Source organism: Giraffa tippelskirchi, chromosome 10 (genome assembly GCF_054371585.1).
Source record: "Giraffa tippelskirchi isolate mGirTip1 chromosome 10, T2T-mGirTip1v1.2.pri, whole genome shotgun sequence".
Lineage (NCBI taxonomy): Eukaryota > Metazoa > Chordata > Mammalia > Artiodactyla > Giraffidae > Giraffa > Giraffa tippelskirchi.
This window is the reverse complement of record NC_137284.1, coordinates 90,108,635-90,129,292: the sequence shown is the minus strand read 5'-3', so window position 1 is coordinate 90,129,292 and position 20,658 is coordinate 90,108,635. Positions and strand designations below refer to the sequence as shown.

At 36.1% G+C, this 20,658-nt stretch overlaps 1 protein-coding gene across 10 annotated transcripts in view; it reads left to right on the top strand.

Annotated features, from left to right (window-relative positions):
• The window catches only part of CCDC146 (coiled-coil domain containing 146), a 139,283-nt gene that overhangs the window by 54,490 nt on the left and 64,135 nt on the right, over nucleotides 1–20,658 (top strand). The window contains exon 1 of one of the 10 annotated variants that reach the window (XM_081535661.1): nucleotides 18,745–18,980. The exons of 8 other annotated variants lie outside the window; for them this stretch is intronic. In XM_081535661.1, the coding sequence (XP_081391787.1) occupies nucleotides 18,978–18,980 (3 nt within the window). In that variant the 5' untranslated portion in view covers nucleotides 18,745–18,977. Of the gene's footprint in view, nucleotides 1–18,744; nucleotides 18,981–20,658 lie in introns of those variants that run through there. One more of the 10 variants, XM_081535679.1, reaches the window with a different exon arrangement.

Genomic DNA, 20,658 nt, shown 5'->3' with positions numbered 1-20,658 from the left:
ATCTGTGAGCTAGTCCCATCTGTGTTCTGATCCTTCCTCTGTCTCGAGCATCTTTGCCTTCCCTTCCTCCTGGCAGCCCTGCCAGTCCCGCCTCTGTGCTTTCTGCCTCCACAGTGGGCCCTCCACTTGGTCTCAATGCCACTTGCTATGTCACTACTTTGCCCCAAACATGTCTGCATTCCTGACTTTACACACTTTTCAAACTTTTTTTTCCACAGTTTTCAAACTTTTCTCCTGAGAGGCTGAGGGCAGGAAGAGGGAACAGCTTTTATTGGAGAAACCACTTCCTTTTAATTTGTTTTACATATTGGCATCTCATACAAGATTTCTTATTGGTGGTAGTGGTAGTTTAGTTGCTAAATTGTGGCTGACTCTTTTGCAACGCCATGTACCGCCAGGCTCCTCTGTCCATGGGATTTCCCAAGCAAGAATACTGGAGTGGGTTGTTATTCCCATGGACAGAGGAGCCTGGCAGGCTACAGACCTTGGGGTCACAGAGAGTCAGGTATGACTTAGCGACTAAAACAAGATTTATTTAAAAAGGATTTTAAGCCTTTAAAACTCATTTCAAAATTATGGCTAAAAATCTAAATTCTTACTATTATTATTTGCAGTACTCTATAATTTGTCTCTTATTTATTTCTTTAACCTGATTTCCTATTCTTTTTCTATATATTCCTTCATCCCAGCCAAACTCTCCTATTCAACCTAACTATTCATGTTCTCTAAATGTGTCAGGCTCACTTTACACTTACAAACTGTATTTATTCCTGACTACTCAGGAGACCTAGATTCTACCTCTGGATCTACTTTTTATTGGATCTATCATTAGCTTTGCTGAATCTTGGTTCCTGTAACTGTGAAAGAGGGGTTTGGCTATTCTTCTCTCATACAGGAATGATAGTTATAAACACCTTGAGTGCTGGAGTGCTGAAGGAAAAATGCAGTGTATAAAATGTAACATTCTTTCCAAACAAATTTGACAAACATGTTATACACACCTTAGGTCTCATTTTCCTCCATCTTCTTCCAGCTTTTTAAAAAATTAAGCTTGTTTTTCTCTTCATTCCTTAATATATTCAAATAAATTTTAGATACACTCTTAACTTTTTGACTAAAATATATATATTTAATCTCCTAATTTCATTTCTCTCTCCTCACCCACATTCAAGCTATGACACTCCCGTATTGTGAGGGGAGAAGTAAATGAATGATTAGGGAATTTTAAAAAGAATAAGAATGATGATAATATAGATAATAGATTAAAATACCTTATAAAGTAGAAATACATAGGAACAATGTTTAGTTTAAGGTATATTATTAAATGCCTTTGACTGAATTGACTATAAATCCACATGTTTAGGGACTTCCCTGGTGGTACAGTGGCTAAGACTCCACACTCCCAGTGCAGGGTGCCTAGGTTTGATCCCTAGTCAGGGAACTAAGATCCTGTGTGCTGAAACTAACGCCTGGCACAGCTGGGTTTAATAAGTATATATTTTTTAATCCACACATTTAGTCAGTCAAGTCCCGTCAAGTATTTATTAAAGATCTGTATACTCAGATTTGTATATTCCGAGCATAAAGATATGTATACTAGAGCTTATAAAAGATGGAGCCACCCGTCCTATATTAACTGAGCATCCCGTACATGCAAGACACTATTCCAGGCACTTAGGCTGCAGACATCAAACAAAAATCCCCTTTTCCTTCTTAGGAAGGAGTATTGAGGACTTTGCATTTTGTTCATGTTGAACTTTCAAGTGAAATCTTAAGTACTTTTAAGCTTTTCCAAATCTAACAAAAGCACAGCTTTCTGACTCTTGCATTGGGCTTTTGTTTCATCCCTGTGACTCAGGGATTTGCTTTCCAGGCACTGCTGTTGATTCTTGGGCCCTGCAAACCTCACTTAGCCAAAGGCCAGCGTTATAGTTCCACCTAAAATGTTTGGATGTGCTATGGCAACTGGCTCCTGTCCCTTCAAGACCATAGAAAATACCCAAAATAAAGGCAGAAAATTGCTTTATTAATCATTTTTATTGACAGTAACAGGTGGGATTCTGAGTTCTTAATTTTAAAAGATTATTGTTCACTTACCATAGGCAGACACTGACTACCACGGGAAAGAGGCGCAACCTGCCTAGTAAATTTACAGCCCGTGGGGGCAGAGAGTTTGCTACAATTGTTCAAGAAGCTTTCACAAACACTGCCTCCTACATCCTCCCATCCACATAATTACTGCCTGCATGTGCAGATGAGCAGAGAAAGAGTTCAAAGAAATAAATGATTTGCCTATAGTTTCACACTTTTTAAGGGACAGTGTTTTAAAAAGCAGAGCCATTACTTTGCCAACAAAGGTCCGTATAATCAAAGCTCTGGTTTTTCCAGTAGTCATGTATGGATGTGAGAGTTGGACCATAAAGACGGCTGAATGCCAGAGAATTGATGCTTTTGAACTGTGGTGTTGGAGAAGATTCTTGAGAGTCCCTTGGAATGCAAAGCGATCAAACCAGGAAACCAATCCTAAATATTCATTGGAAGGACTGATGCTGAACCTGAAGCTCCAATACTTTGGCTACCTGGTGTGAAGAGCCCACTCATTAGAAAAGAGCCTGATGCTGGGAAAGATTGAAGGCAGGAGGAGAAGGGGATGACAGAGGATGAGATGGTTGGATGGCATCACCAACTCAATGGACATGAGTTTGAGCAAGGTCCAGGGGATGGTGAAGGACAGGGAAGCCTGGCGTGCTTCAGTCTATGGGGTCGCAAAGAGTCAGACACTACTGAACAACAAGCGACAGAGCTGGAATTTGAACCTGGTCTGACTCCAAAGTTCATGTCTTTTCTCCTATGCCATCCTGTCATGTGGGGGGCAGGGAGATACTACTGGAAAGGAATACTGGTACCATGTTGTGGAGAGCCTGGTGCTTAAATCACTGCTAAAAGTTTTGAGCAGAGGAATAATTTAATCAGTTAAGCATTTGAGAGAAGTTAATCATTGAAACTGTAGGTGCATTGGAAAGGGAAAGATCAGGTAAGGAGAACAGTTTAGAGGCCATTTAAATAGTCCAAGTCATTGTTTCCCAAAGTGTGTTTTCTGGAATGTGAGTAGATGTTGCTAAATGTTTATTATGTCAAAATAGAGTTCCAGGACAGGTGGATCTGAAAATTATCAGTCATTTGCTAGCGTGCATTATAGCTGGCAAAAAGCTAAATAATATATGCTGCATTTTTTAAATTATGATTGATAATAGGAATCTTTTTTTTTTTCTTTAGCACAATTTTAAAGAATGAATCTTCTGCTAGAAACCAGTAGGAAATGCTATTGCACATGAAAGGTGCTAGCATGGTGGCAGAAGGGTGGTGAAGGGGTAGCAGCTATTGTTATGTGTGTGTGTGTTTAGTCTCTAAGTTGTGTCCAGCTCTTTGTGACCTCATGGACTGTAGCTTGCCTCTGTTCCTCCCATCCATGGGATTTCTCAGGCAAGAATACTGGAGTGGGTTGCCATTTCCTTCTCCAGGGGATCTTCCCGACTCAGGGATAGAACCTGTGTCTCTGAGTCTCCTACATTGGCAGGCAGATTCTTTACCACTGAGTCACCTGGGAAGCAGCTATTTTTAGCAAAGAGTAATAGAAGCTACAGAATCTGATAAGGGATGAAAAATGGAAGGAGAGGGAGAGTTGAGAAAGCACATGAAATATAACTCCAATTGAAGTTAAGTAATGTTATGGCAATGAGAGTCGAGAGGGAGCAGTAAATTGGGGAGAGTGTAGCAGTAGTATTTCTGTTTTGAATAGAGTGACAAGCCACCAAGTAGAAATATCTAATATACAGTTGAATATCTAAGTATTACAAACAACACAGAATGGAAACGGATGTCAGTTTGAAACCACAGGAACCAAAAGGATTGTAAAATATGAGAATCAGAAGAGTACAGTATCACAAAGACCAGGGCAGAGGGTTTCAAGGAGTCAGCCATCAAATGACCAACAACTTGAAGAGCTGACTTCCTGTCCTCAACTTGCACAAAATTCCCACCCTCTGACCTTGACTCTCTGTCTTCTCCCTCTTGCTAGGAAACCATTCTGGACTTTCTCATGCTCAGCCTGTCCTGACTCCTAGGATCATCTACTGATGATGGCAGTCAGAACCTTCTATCCCATATCCACTCTTAATGTAAAACTGACACATTATGCCCACTTATACACTTGTTTTTCAGATCTAAACAAATTAACACCAATATATGTTGGAATTTTAAAGTAGTAAGATATGTTTTTATAAGCCCTATGTGAAAAGTGCTTTCATCAGTCCATGCTCACAACATATTCAAACTTTTTTTTTTATGCAAAGTATATTCAAGAAGGGATTTGCATTTACTGTATCTGGATCAGATTCCAAAAGCAAATTTTCATTTCCCTTAATACAGTTTTTTTTTAAAATAAAGAAACCCTTTATGTTTCTATTTTTATCAAAGGGAATAAGTAAATTTAATAATTATTATTATTTGTAATATTGAGATCCCTTTGTTGATATTACACCTATTAATTTAACATATTGTAGTTTCTGACTTATTAAATGGTTCTTTAGGGAGTGCATGCTTTCGTGATAAAATTAAAACTTTCACTTTTTAAACTACTTGAATTGAAATGTCAACAGTAAATACTGTTTATCTTAATACTCCTTAAAGGTTCATTGTATATCTCATGGAAAGAACTTTAAACAAAAGCCTGATTTCAGCAACCCAGAGAGGGATCATGAATTGCCTGATTTTGGTTAAAGCTAGAATAACAGTTGGTAGGTTCTTTGTTACATTTTGCAAGTACTTCACACTAGCATAGATGAAGCGATTCAGACTAGAAATCCCTCCAGCATGGACCTACCATGAAAGACCCACTATGTGGGTCCTTAGAGGGGTTCTGGATCAACAGAAATATCCAAAAGTCCACTCTTTATAAGACTACAGAACATATAGTCACTTGATGTACTAATGGCCTGTCTTCAGCGGGGTATCCAGAGATTGTCAGGTTAGAATTTTATGAAACTAGAATATTCCATGGGAGTCTTGGAATGTCCATCTGTCAATACCTTAGCAACAAAATCTCTTTACTATGTATCCCACACCAAGAAGGGGATCATGGAGGATCCAAGAGATCCATGGGGCATGGCATCTAATTTTGCTGTCATTTTTCTAAATTTCCAGAGACTTAAAAATCTTCACATAACCAATGAAGAAGCAAAATATATTTTTGTATCTTGTATTAGAGACTGATCTTGAGTTTCCTTTTATATTCCTCAAACAAAACAAATATGGTGAGAAAGAAATCATAAAAAAATGAAATTGTGTTTTTTTGTGTGTCTTCCCATTGTTTCTCATAATTTATGGTAGTTATATTTTCTAAAGTCACCACAAACACTGAATTAGCAAAGACCAAACCATTGCTCCTAGGGGAAATATAGGGTTAGGTCTCTATGAGCCTCTGTGGTCATAATATTTTTGTCAACTGATCAATATATAACCTTATTTTAAATATGTTTCTGTTTAAAGACATCTTCGGAGAAGGCAATGGCACCCCACTCTAGTACTCTTGCCTGGAAAATCCCATGGACAGAGGAGCCTGGTAGGCTGCAGTCCATGGGGTCACTAAGAGTCAGACATGACTGAGCGACTTCACTTTCACTTTTCACTTTCATGCACTGGAGAAGGAAATGGCAACCCACTCCAGTGTTCTTGCCTGGAGAATCCCAGGGATGGCGGAGCCTGGTGGGCTGCCGTCTATGGGGTCGCACAGAGTCGGACATGACTGAAGCCACTTAGCAGCAGCAGCAGCAAAGACATCTTATTTAACATATATTATTAATTTATTAACACACAATTCATGAGCAGGAGAACAATAATTCATGACTGAAGGAAGCTTTTCTAACCCATGTATTTTCTCCTTAAGGTAGATCACAACTTTCTTGCACTGAGGAACACTTGATAGCACCTCAGAACTATGCTCAGGGGCCATTTTAAATAGTGAAAACATCAATTAAAAAAAACACAAAAATGTTGAAAAACATGGCACTTAGACCACAAAAAGAGCACTTGTTTACAGTATGAGAGCTGAAACAAGACAACAGTGTTGATCTCTGAGCTTAGCTGGGAATGTACGTGCTGGGCAACTCAAACTTTTCACAGCTCTGCACGTGTCTGCAAATGGTCCCCAAAGCCCACAGGTATTACTTGGGGTTGCAAATAAATTCTAATAAGTAAGCAAATTTGCAAACACACAGTACATGAATAATTAAGATTCACTGTATATTGTTACAAAATCCAAGGCTTTAAATTCTTGGAAATGTCTATATAGGCATTTCAAGTTAAGTGTTAATTTGGTTTTATCTGTTTTATCATTTTTGTTCCTTAGGGTATTATTTGTTTTGTTTTTGCTAGGCATTTAGAAATAATATATAAATATGAATTTATATAATATATAACATATTACATGTCTAATTATATTTTATATAATGTATATAATATCATGCAATATCATTTATATTATATGGTCATATAAATTTAAACTGAATAATAAACTTTAGCTTAGGAATTTGTTTCAGTTCATTCATAAATATAGTGTGCATCTTAAACAATTAAATTATTATGGAAAAGCAAAACTATTAAACTAATTCCATGCCACTTGAATAATTTCATGTTGAATGTATATCTTTTGCATGCTTGTTCTTTATTTTCTTCAAAACTTGTTTTTAAAAGACTCAAGTTTATCTTATGAAATACATCTCAGTATATGAATTCTCAATAAATGTTCATTTTAAGCTGATTTCCACTGTACTAGTAGCTAAAGAAAATTTATGAAATGGAGTAAATGTAGTAATTTAATAGTAAACATTTGAACACACTGATAACTCATCATCCAAGTTCTTCTAAGTAAATCTTTTTAAACATGATTCAAACTATAGCATTCTGAGGTATAGTCTATCTTACTGAGTTTCTTTCTCTGCTCTTGGCTTGATGTTATCTATGATTTCAGTCATATCCTGTTGTTTGCAGTGAAAAATTTTCAGAGTATAAGAAACCATTTCTTGATCATTATCAACAAGTGTAAAATTGCTTGGCCCTTATTTTGTTTATTTTAAAGTGTCCACCATTATTTACCACAGCTTCCTCTGCTTGTGTATTTGTTTTAATCATGTTTACATGTACAAATGAGATGGCATGTGTTTTGATACTTTATATATATTAAAGTTCAGCTTTAACAATTGTTGTTGCACAAAAAGATGACAAAATAGATGCATAAGTTGTGGTCAGTTATGGTATAAACATAGGCTTAAAGTAAGTTTCCATTTACTACCATTATCATCTTAAAAACAGCATGACATGACAGAGTGAAAAGAGCCTTAGGGTGGTAGTCCAGAAACCCATGACCTTAGTGAGCAAACTCTCACTTTCTTGTCACTTTTCCTCATCTGTAATATGAAGTCAGATTAGAGAGCTCAAGGTCCTTCTCAGGTGTAATAGTTTATGACTAAATGTTATTAATTAGAAGCCATGTAATAGCAAAGAAAGTTGTAAGTGCAGATGGTCCTTTGATTAAATCATTAATTCAGTTATTCCTCTATTCAATGAGTCCTTATTTTCCATTTATTGAGTCGTGCTCTGTACTGACCCTGGGGATGACAAAAGTGAAAAAACAGACCTATTCCTCACTTCATGGAGCTTTAAGCTGCGAAGTAGCTCAAACCAGACACAGCCTTGGGCCAAGACAGTATGTTTGGCCTTAGAGAGGGGTCAGTAAGCACACTAAGGTCTTTTGCACCCCTCAACTCCCTCACTCAATGCCATGGCATTGGCCTCTCCCTTCGCTAACTCTGAAAATAGCCACTTTTAGAGTCATTCTTTTCAAATTAGACCACAAAGATAGCACAGTCTCCGTATATAATGATGGCTATGTTGGATATATACTGCCTGGCAGAGAAGAGAAATTTCTCTTTTCTTTATTAGGCTTATTTCTCTGCTTCTTCACCCACCTCCATAACTGCTACCACTCCAAAATGATCCATTTACAAAGCAAAGAAAAACAAGTGTTTGGAACGAAAGGGATTTTAAAAAGAAAACCATATTTTATACAAATGGCATGTATAGCTTCCCTAGGTCTAAATTTTACTTTAATTAGCATGTGCATGCTAAGTTGCTTCAGTAATGTCCAACCCTTTGGGACCCTATGGGCTGTAGCCCGCCAGGCTCCTCTGTCTATGGTGTTCTCCAGGCACAAATACTGGAGTGGGTTGTGTTTCATGCCCTCCTCCAAGGATCTTCCCAACCTAGAGATTGAACCTGCATCTCTTATGTCTCCAGCATTGGCAGGCGGTTCTTTACCTCTAGCGCCACCTGGGAAGTCCTAATGAGCATAGGGTTTATTAATTCAATAAAGAATGGATTCTGCAGAATGCACAGAATAAAGATATAGCTGTAGCACTGAAAATATAAGAGCATAGAAAGTAAATATATTAAAACTTTTTGCTTTTATATATGCTGTTTTACCAATTTTCTCCCTCCTGTTTTATCTTTGATTCTGCATTGTGAAGCAGTAGGGGCATGGAGGAAGAAGTTGTTCTTTAGCAACTACAAGTATGTGGATTAGGGGGTTTTACTTTTCTCTTTCCTAAGGCAAGACCCAGAAGAGGGGTTTAGCCTGACTTGGAGAATCTAGGCTGAGTTTAAGTTGCTCTTCCTCCCTGCTCCACAGCTAGCTAACATCTGCTGCTTATTATGTGGCCCATCTTCTCTAATTTTCCTGCTAATTCCCATCCAAACACAGAGGACAAAAATATAGTGCAGAGGAATGTAGTGGAGCCCAGAGAGATGAAGGTGGTGGGATAAAGATGACAAAGAAACAAAGAAAAGAGACTCAAGGGGGAAAGAGGGAGAGAAATTGAATTATGGTAGGGTCTGTACCAGAGTATTTTGTTTAAAGAAGATATTAAGTCCATATGTAAAGCTAATTTTATAGGATTTCTTTTCAGGAATGGGTATTGAGAGAACAAAGTTAGAGGACATGACTGCATTCAAGCATTAGGGCATCAAAGATAAATCCTTTATCCATCATTTTGACAGTGGTCAGTTGTGTTAATAATTGCTTCAGATTGTATTATTACATCGATATAAATGAAGTTAAATAAACTTTTAGGACATAGGAGTTCCAAACAGCTTTACTTTACAAACAATGTAAATTTTTAGCTAACATACCTAATTTCCAATGTTTAAAGGAGTTTCACTGTGGAGCTATTTGCTTTCATAACAATTTAATTCACTGTGATTTCTTGAATTTTTCATATTTTATAATACCAGTACTATAGCAAATATAATAATAACATGATCAGGTGGAAGTTGAATATACTAGATATGTATTCCAGTAATTAATATATCTAAAACAAACTGCATTTAGTTTATTAAATGAACTTTAATATTAAACAACAATTTCACACTTTTCTAGTGCTGTAAAACTTCAGGAAATGACATTACATGTTATCAGGACCAGCCGCTTCATTTTACAGATGAGCAAGGAGGTCTCAGAACAACTAAATGTCCTGCCCATGCCTGACCAAGGCCGCTCAAGTCTCCCAATTCCACACCATCTACTCTACACTGATCTCGACAGTACCCTTAATTTGTAGCTAGACTATAGAAACATGCTACAAAAATAAAGTCCACCCATATGAAAACTTCTCTAGTTAAATGCTTCTGGGGTTTTAGAAAGCAATAGTTTCCTTATAGTTCAAAATAACTGGGAGTTACCAAATCAGCTATTCATATGTCTTGTTATATGATTCAGTTTCTCTTATCAGTCAGTCGCTCAGTTGTGTCTGACTCCTTGCGACCCCATGAATCGCAGCATGCCAGGCCTCCCTGTCCATCACCAACTCCCAGAGTTTATCCAAACTCATGTCCATCCAGTCGGTGATGCCATCCAGCCATCTTATCCTCTGTCGTCCCCTTCTCCTCCTGCCCCCAATCCTTCCCAGCATCAGGGTCTTTTCCTTATATTTTTATATATATATTACATATACATATGTATATAATCCATAATCCATTGCTACAATTTTTAATTATATAAAACATAATCCATTGCTACAATTTTTTCACCTGTTTTTTATGCTTGTTTGTGTTGTTTGGCTTAGAATATAAATTCTTAGAATAATAATTTCTTAAACACATCTTATGCCTCACCCTGCCCAGAGCTACATTCTGGAAGACATGTGAAAAAAAAAATTTTTTTAATCTATTTTCATAGAAAAATTTTCTGATTATAAATGTAATACTTGTTCATTATAAAAAAAAATTAGAAAATACAGAAATTCTCAGGAAGCAAGAAAAATCTCAAACAACCTAACCTTATACATAAAAAAACTAGAACCTTACACCTAAAGGAACAAAACCCAAAGTTAGTAAGAGAAAATAACTCATAAAGATGAGAGCATAAATAAGTGAAATAGAGACTTAAAAAATAGAAAAGATAAAGGAAACTAATAGTTCTTTGAAAAGATAAACAAAATTGATAAACCTTTAGCCAGACTCATCAAGAAAACAAGAGGGCCCAAAACAATAAAATCAATAATGAAAAAGGAGAAGTTACAACCAACACCACGGACATACAGAAAAGCATTAGCGATTACTAAGAACAATTATATACCAATAAAGTGGACAGCCGAGAAGAAATAGATGAATTCCTATAAATGTACAAACTACCAAGACTGAAATAGGGGCACACTACTATGTATAAAATAAATAAGCTACAAGGATATATCATAAAGCACAGGGAATATAGCCAATATCCTATAATCTTAAATGGAGCATAATCTAAAAAAATTTGAATCACTATGTTGTACACTTGAAACTAACATGGTACTGTAAATCAACTGTTTCTATACCTCAATAAAAGAAAAAAAGAAAATGTAGAAGTATATATGACAACTACATTTCCACCATTTTTTTCTTTTTTTAAATCTTTTTTTTCCTATCACTTTTTATTGTGGTAAAATATTCGTAACATGGAATTCACTATTTTAATCATTTTTAAATATACAGTTCATTGTCATTAAACACAGTCACATTACTATGCAACCATTACCACCATCTATCACCAGACCTTTTCATCATCTCATACTGAAACTCAGTACTCATTAAAGAATAAACCCCTCTTCTCTGCAGCCCCATTCCTGGTAACCACTGTTCTACTTTCTGTCTCTATGGATATGAATATTCTAGGTAACTTGTATGAGCGGAATCATACAATATTTGTCCCTTTACATCTGGCTTATCTCAGTATAATGTCTTTAAGATCTGTTCATGGTATAGCAGGTATCATAATATAGTTCCTTTTTAAGGCTGAATAATATTCCACTATATTAATACATCTTATCTACCCATATATTGATGGACTTTTGGTTGTTTTCTAACTTTTTGAGGAAAATGCCATACTGTTTTCCACATCAGGTTGTACCATTTTATATTCTTTTTTTTTTTTTAATAAATTTATTTATTTTAGTTGGGGGCTAATTACTTTACAATATTGTAATAGTTTGACCATCCATGCGCAGGTGTTCCAATTCCTCCACACTCTTGCCAATAGTTGTTATTTTCTGTTCTTTTGATAATGGCTATCCTATTGGATAGGAGAAGGCAATGGCATGGATGTGAAGGGGTATCTCATTCTGATTTTGTGATTAGTGATGTTGAGTGCTTATTGACGATTTGTATTCTTCTTTGGAGAAATGTCTATTTAGATCCTTTGTCCATTTTGGATGCCTGGTTGTTGTTGCTGAGTACAGTGTAATGATACTTTTCTTAACATTTTCAGATATTTCAAATCATCTTTCCAAATATATATGTGTGTGTGTGTGTGTGTGTGTAACTTTAGAAAAATTAGACCATCTTCTACATAGATTTTAATCTTTCAAAAGTCTGAAGTGTACATAAAGTGTCCAAAATATAGAGAGACAATTCAAATCAAATACTCAACCACCATCCAAGGCAAAAAAAAAAAAAAAATACGGCCAGCTCCCTCAAATTCCCCTCCTATTCTGCCACTTACCCTGTAGTAGCCACTGTCCTGATTTTTATGATAATACTTTCTTTTTGTTCTTAACAGTTTTACCATCTCATAATGAATCCCTAAACACCATAGTTTTGTTTTACCCATTTTTAAATTTGATGTAAACAGAATCCTATAAATTATTTTCTGTTTAGTTTATTTCACTCCATGTTATATTTATGAGAAACATTCATATTTTTGCATGTCTATTTCCACTGCATGGTTATACCAATATTATTTATCCAATATATTGCCAGTGGATATTGAGGTTGTTTCCAATTTTCATATATAACTAATAATGCAACTTCAACATTCTTGTCTCTTGGTGTACTCGTGCATGCACCTCTGTGGGCATTTATCAAGGAGTAGAATTGTTTTGTCACAATTCAGTTCAGTTCAGTCGCTCAGTCATGTCCGACTCTTTGCGACCCCATGAATTGCAGCACACCAGAGCTCTCTGTCCATCACCAACTCCGGGAGTCTAACCAAACCCATGTCCATCGAGTTGGTGATGCCATCCAACCATCTTATCCTCTGTCGTCCCCTTCTCCTTCTGCCCTCAATCCTACCCAGCATTAGGGTCTTTTCCAATGAGTCAACTCTTCGCATGAGGTGGCCAAAGTGTTGGAGTTTCAGCTTCAACATCAGACCTTCCAATGAACACCCAGGACTGATCTCCTTTAGGATGGACTGGTTGGATCTCCTTGCAGTCCAAGGGACTCTCAAGAGTCTTCTCCAACACCACAGTTCAAAAGCATCAATTCTTCGGCGCTCAGCTTTCTTCACCGTCCAACTCTCACATCCATACATGACCACTGGAAAAACCATAGCCTTGACTAGACGTACTTTTGTTGGCAAAGTAATGTCTCTGCTTTTCAATATGCTATCTAGGTTGGCCATAACCTTCCTTCCAAGGAGTAAGCGTCTTTTAATTTCATGGCTGCAGTCACCATCAGCAGTGATTTTGAAGCCCCAAAAAATAAAGTCTGACACTGTTTCCACTGTTTCCCCATCTATTTCCCATGAAGGGATGGGACCAGATGACATGATCTTAGTTTTCTGAACGTTGAGCTTTAAGCCAACTTTTTCAATCTCCTCTTTCACTTTCATCAAGAGGCTCTTTAGTTCTTCTTCACTTTCTGCCATAAGGGTGGTGTCATCTGCTTATCTGAGGTTATTGATATTTCTCCCAGCAATCTTGATTCCAGCTTGTGTTTCTTCCAGCCCAGCGTTTCTCATGATGTACTCTGCATCTAAGTTAAATAAGCAGGGTGACAATATACAGCCTTGACGTACTCCTTTTCCTATTTGGAACCAGTCTGTTGTTCCATGTCCAGTTCTAACTGTTGCTTCCTGACCTGCATACAGGTTTCTCAAGAGACAGGTCTGGTGGTCTGGTATTCCCATCTCTTTTCAGAATTTTCCACAGTTTATTGTGATCCACACAGTCAAAGGCTTTGGCATAGTCAATAAAGCAGAAATAGATGTTTTTCTGAAACTCTCTTGCTTTTTCGAAGATCCAGTGTATGTTGGCAATTTGATCTCTGGTTCCTCTGCCTTTTCTAAAACCAGCTTGAACATCTGGAAGTTCACGGTTCACATATTGCTGAAGCCTGGCTTGGAGAATTTTGAGCATTACTTTACTAGCGTGTGAGATGAATGCAATTGTGTGGTAGTTTGAGCATTCTTTTGCATTGCCTTTCTTTGGAATTGGAACGAAAACTGAACTTTTCCAGTCCTGTGGCCACTGCTGAGTTTTCAAAATTTGCTGGCATATTGAGTGCAGCACTTTCACAGCATCACCTTTGAGGATTTGAAATAGCTCAACTGGAATTCCATCACCTCCACTAGCTTTGTTCGTAGTGATGCTTTCTAAGGCCCACTTGACTTCACATTCCAGGATGGCTGGCTCTAGGTGAGTGATCACACCATCGTGATTATCTGGGTCGTGAAGATCGTTTTTGTACAGTTCTTCTGTGTATTCTTGCCACCTCTTCTTGATATCTTCTGCTTCTGTTAGGTCCATACCATTTCTGTCCTTTATCGAGGCTATCTTTGCATGAAATGTTCCTTTGATATCTCTAATTTTCTTGAAGAGATCTCTAGTCTTTCCCAATCTTTGTTTTCCTCTATTTCTTTGCACTGATCGCTGAGGAAGGCTTTCTTATCTCTCCTTGCTATTCTTTGGAACTCTGCATTCAGATGGGAATATCTTTCCTTTTCTCCTTTGCTTTTTGCTTCTCTTCTCTTCCCAGCTATCTGTAAAGGCCTCCTCAGACAGCCGTTTTGCTTTTTTGCATTTCTTTTCCATGGGGATTATCTTGATCCCTGTCTGCTGTACAATGTCACGAACCTCTGTCCATAGTTCATCAGGCACTCTGTCTATCAGATCTAGTCCCTTAAATCTATTTGTCACTTCTACTGTATACTCATAAGGGATTTGATCTAGGTCATACCTGATGGACTAGTGGTTTTCCCTACTTTCTTCAATTTGAGTCTGAATTTGGCAATAAGCAGTTCATGATCTGAGCCACAGTCTGCTCTCGGCCTTGTTTTTGCTGACTGTATAGAGCTTCTCCATCTTTGGCTGCAAAGAATATAATCAATCTGATTTCGGTGTTAACCATCTGGTGATGTCCACGTGTACAGTCTTCTCTTGTGTTGTTGGAATAGGGTGTTCGCTATGACCAGGGTGTTCTCTTGGCAAAACTCTATTAGCCTTTGCCCTGCTTCATTCTGTACTCCAAGGCCAAATTTGCCTGTTACGGGCTTTGTATAATCAGGAAATTTTTCATATAATTATTAGTCATTTGGGTTTAAGTGACTTATATTTTCATGATCTTCATGCTTCTAACATGATTTTTTTTAATTTGTAAAACCTTATTTGTTCTTTTTTAAGTAAGTTGTATTATTAACCATTTGTATATCAAATATTTGCATACTTTTTTTCAACTTTGACATTTGAATTTCAGTTGTAGTAATTAAATATATGGAAGTCTTTAGATGTTTCATTTTTATATCTATTAATCTTTTCCTTATGATTCCTTCATAATACTACAATCATCTAAAGGCCATGTGTATTTTCTATTATTTTTATGGTTTTAATTTTTATGTTTGAATTTTACTACTCTAGGATTTGTTTTAAAGTGTGAGATAGAAGCCTAGCTACAACTTTCCCCAAAATGTTTGATTAGTTCTTCCAATATAATGTGTTAATGAATTCCACCTTTTCCTTGCTCTGACTTGAACCTATCCATAAGCAAAATGTTTTCTGTTTACATTGATATGGCTCCTATTCTGGTGCTGTCCTACTGTTTAAATACCATAGATCTAGAATGCATCTTAAATCTGAAAGGGAAAATGCACACTAAAAAGTCCTCCTTTTATAAAATTTAAATAACTTATTATTCTAACTGTACTTTACAATCTTTTTTAGGGAATTCTTTTTTTAAATTTCTTAATTGCAGGATAATTGCTTTGCAGAATTTTGTGGTTTTCTGCCATACATCAACAAGAATCAGCCATAGGTACACCCATGTCCCCTCCCTCCTGAACCTCCCTCCTTACTCCCTCCCCACCCACCCTCCCAGCCAGTCACAGAGCCCCTGTTTGAGTTCCCTGAGTCACACAGCAAATTCCCACTGGCTATCTATTTTACATACGGGATTGTAAATGTCCATGTTACTCTCGCCATACATTTCACCTTCTCCCTCCTCCCCTCCCCCCATGTCCATAGGTATGTTCTCTATGTCTCTTTCTCCATTGCTGCCCTGAAAGTAAATTCATCAGTACCATGTTTTTAGGTTCCATATATATATCACTATTTGATATTTATATTTCTCTTTTTGACTTAGTTCACCCTGTATAATAGGCTCTAGGTTCGTCCACCTCTTTAGAACTGACTCTTGAATGCATTTCTTATTATGGCTCAGTAGTATTTCATTGCATATATGTACCACAGCTTCTTTATCCATTCATCTGTCAGTGGACATCTAGATTGCTTCCATGTCCTAGCTATCGTAAATAATGCTGCAGTGAACATTGGGGTGCAAGTGCCTTTTTCAATTTTGATTTCCTCAGGTTATATGCCTAGGAGTGGGCAATCATTTAAGTTCCAAAAATTCTAGTGACTAATTTGGGGATAACTGGCCTTTTTAAAAAGAAATCAGCCTGGGACATTTGTTCAAATCTTCTTTTACATTTTCCTATACACTTTTGTATAGTTTTCTGTATATAGAGCTTTCAAATTTCTTATTAAATGTATTTCCATATTTTTTTTTGTCTTTCCCATCATTGTTATGAATCAGGCCTCTTCTTCAATATGTTTTAAAACTTCTTAGTCTGATTAGTTTGGAAACCTATATTTTTATAAATTTATTTTATAAATGGTTACGTTACTGCATTACAAAATTATTTTTCATGTAGGCATTTATATCAGCTGCAAGTAATGACTATTTCTCCTTCTTTGCCATATATACACATCATTTTCTTGTCTAAATGTGTTGGTATATATTTTCTGATTTATATTTAATGATTCATACCTATCACTCTTCCCTACCTTACTTCTGATTTTAATGGGAATTCTTCTAGAGTTCCATAATTAAAATATGGTGCCAGCTATTTGTTTGAAATTAGTGCTTAAGGAATAATAAATTCTCAATAGTTAGTACTAAATCTGTAACTGTTGTTGTCTGATTCTAGCCAACATGGCAGGAGACAGAGTAAAATAGTGAAAAGAGGATGAACCCTGAAGTCACCATGAATTTGAACCCTTGCTTCTCTCCTTAGAACACAGACTCTCTGACACATACCTATTTCATAGGATTATCAGAAGATTAATTGAGATAACATATTCTAGGCTCCTAGTGTAGTTTTCTGGCATATATTGTTATTATGCAAAATCTAAACACTATTGTTTAGATTGTTAGATTTTTCCACAGATTTCTTTGCAATTATAACTAATATTTTATTCATCTATATATTAATTACATTCATCTATTGTTCCCAAAATACACAGTACTTCTCAAAATGCTCAAAATAAGGGTATTCTCTGTAAAAAATAAATAAATAACCACTTTGATGAAATACCAATCAATGTTGTATCTCTTTTCCTCTGTAGAATAGAATGTAGTCTCTAAGTTTGATAAGAATATCAGAATATATTCAAAGTATCTTTTTAATATGTTCTAGGAAGTTTTGTTCCTTTATGCTTTCCTTTTAAACTTGTCAATATAGTATATTCTAATTCTGTGGTATAGGTCTCCAGCACTGCAGGCAGATTCTTTAAACATCTGAGCCACCAGGGAAGCCCAATGTTGACTATATGGATGATTAAATATATATTATAATTTTGATTATAAGATATAATTATATAGGATACCAGGGAAGCTCATAATATATAATTATAATATATATATATAGAAACTATAATATTACTGGAATAAATTAATGGCCTTTAAAGTATTTTAGGTCAACACTCTTGGATATCTAAATTCTGATACTTCTGATTATCAAGAAATATACATAACCTTTTAAGGAAAATTTCCAAACCTACATTAAAGAAAATAGTATATGAACCACCAAGAACCCAAAACTTAGCTTTAGCAATCATTGATTTATCCCTCACTCATTTCCCATATCACTGAACTGCTGACTACTTTAAAGCAATCCCTAATGTCAAAGCAATTTTGTTCATAAATATTTCATTATGTATCTCTAAAAGACAAAAACTCCCTTAAAATGTAACCATGATGCCATTATCATATTTCCTCAACTAAGAAAAGTTACTTGATATATTAGCTATCCAGTCAGTTCATACTTCTCTGTTTTACATAATTTTTAAAGTTATTATGCAGTTATGAAACAACTGGATACATAGTTATGTTTGATTGATTGATTTTGTTTTCAGCTTTTAGGAAGTGATTTTAATTTTATAATTAAGGTACTATACTGCTCTAAATCATGTCTATAAAACAAAGTATTCAAACAATTATTGTTTCTATCCCTAGCTCCTTGCCTGTTTTCTCTTCTTACAGTATAATTCTATTTTAAAGTTTATTTGTCCTTTATATTTACATATGTCTCTCTTTATACATAGTAAGGCATCTGGATTTTAGGAAGACTTGTGCTTTTGTTATAATAGTTACCTTTATATTCATACCATTACATAATAACATTTCTCCTTTTTTATAATTATTTTTGATTACTGTTGTTTGGTTTCACACTATAAGTGATTTCAAATTAGCTAATATCATCTTCTTCCTCTTACCCATCCTCACAGCATCGATGTGGCCCAGTGTCCTTCTACAAATATCACCCCCTCCGACATGGTGTTTTATGTCTGCCAACCTGTACTACCTTTAGTTCTCTAGATGTATTTCACACTATCTCCATGCTACCAGCAAGATTATGCTACTTATTCCTGAGCTTCTCCAATTCACTTAAAAATGAGTAACAGAACAGGACTGTGGTCGAATTCCTACAAAGCCTCCTAAGAGCCTGTGACCTTGTTCAGGTTTCTCAAGCATCTTCAGTTTTATTTTTTAATTTTAGATTGGAATATTTATTTCATAGGGTTATTGTGATGACAAAATAACATACATAAAGCACCTAACATAGTACATAATAATCTCTCAATAAAAAATGTCAAAAAGAAGAATTATTAATTTGTACTTTTTGTATATTTTCATCAGTATTCATGGGCTTTCCTTGTGGCTCAGCTGGGAAAGAATCCGCCTGCAATGCAGGAGACCTGGGTTCAATCCCTGGGTTGGGAAGATCCCCTGGAGAAGAGAAAGGCTACCCACTCCAGTATTCTGGCCTGGAGAATTCCATGAACTATATAGTCCATGGGTCGCAAAGAGTTGGACACGACTGAGCGACTTTCACTATGGTATGGTTCTATTTCATTAATATTGATATTTATTGAATAAATTCATTCAATGATTTACCCATTTATTTAATAAATACTCATTGAATGACTGCTATTTGCTAAGCACTTGCATATGTGTTTCCTTTCACTTACTCAGCGTGTATTTTTGAGTTCCATATGAACTAGACCTTGGAAACATAGTGATGGGAAAGATGAGCATGGTCCCTACCTGAATGGAATTTTCAGTCTTTCATAAGTCATAAATTATGCTCTTTTTGAATCTATATTTTTGTCCCAATGACTCCCCTCTTAGAATCCCTAGGGTTCCACTGCTTGACTTGCCTGGAAATAATTTTCTCATTTGACTACATTACTCAATGTTTACTTCTTATTTGGCTCAAACCTCAGCTAAAATGATAACTGCTAGGGTAAGTTGTTCAGGATTTATCTGCAACTTTCTTACAAATTATAATTTGCTATTTTCTCAAAGCTTATAATGTACAAAGTCAAAAATATCCTTAGCTGCTAGGATAATGTTTGTAGATAAGGAAAATCTCTTTATTTTAACTGAATGTTTCCTGTTTTTCAGCTCCCTCCTCCAAAATTGAGCCAATTGACATATTTTTTCACATTCTCCTCAGAACCTTTTTAGCTTAATTTTTTCCATGATGTATAAAGTTTTAATAAACTGAATAAAATATATTTCAATATCCAAATAATAAAATATCTCAATTTAAATATTTTTAAAATGTTAGTCAAAAGTATCAGAATCATGTTTATTTAATCTTTTCATACAATTATCAGAAACTAAAATGGAAAAACAGTAAGAAAATCTCAAAAATTTTAAAGCATTAAGTTTTAAACTTCAGATAATATAGCTGTGTGTGTTTGTGTATGTGTATTAATAAAACATAAAACAAAGCAGCGTCCCAATGTTAAATGCCTACTACTACAAGGTCTGTCGGACATGACTGAGTGACTTCACTTTCACTTTTCCCTTTCATGCACTGGAGAAGGAAATGGCAACCCACTCCAGTATTCTTGCCTGGAGAATCCCAGGGACGGCGGAGCCTGGTGGGCTGCCGTCTATGGGGTCGCACAGAGTCGGACACAACTGAAGCGACTTAGCTGCACAAGGTCTGTAAAGGTAACAAGTGAAACAGCCTAGGTGTTAGTACATTGTACACACATTGAAAGAGTAGGGTAGACTGGGCTCCTTTTAAAAGGGGAATCCTTCTTTATTACTTCTGAAAGTCAGTCTCTGCTAAATGCCAATTGATTATTGTAATGTTGGAATATGAATCCAGTGTCATCAAATCTCAAGTTTCTCAAGAGAAGCTGGAAATTCAGTTTTTATGGCAAAATCTACAAATTTTTAGATGTTACCAGCTAATTTTCTAATTTTAAAAATTGTACATACTAAAAATATCTTCAGATTTATACTTTTGACTGCTGTGTGCTAAAGTTGCTTCACGTATGTCTGACTCTATGCAACCCTATGAACTGTAGCCCACCTGGCTCCTCTGTCCATGGGATTCTCCAGGCAAGAATACTGGAGTGGGTTACCATTTCGTTCTCCAGAGGATCTTCCTAACCCAGGGGCTGAACCTGAGTCTTACGTTTCCTGAATTTGCTGGTGGAATTTTTACCACTAGCACCACCTGGGACTGCTAGTTTGCAATATTTGGAGTAAAATATA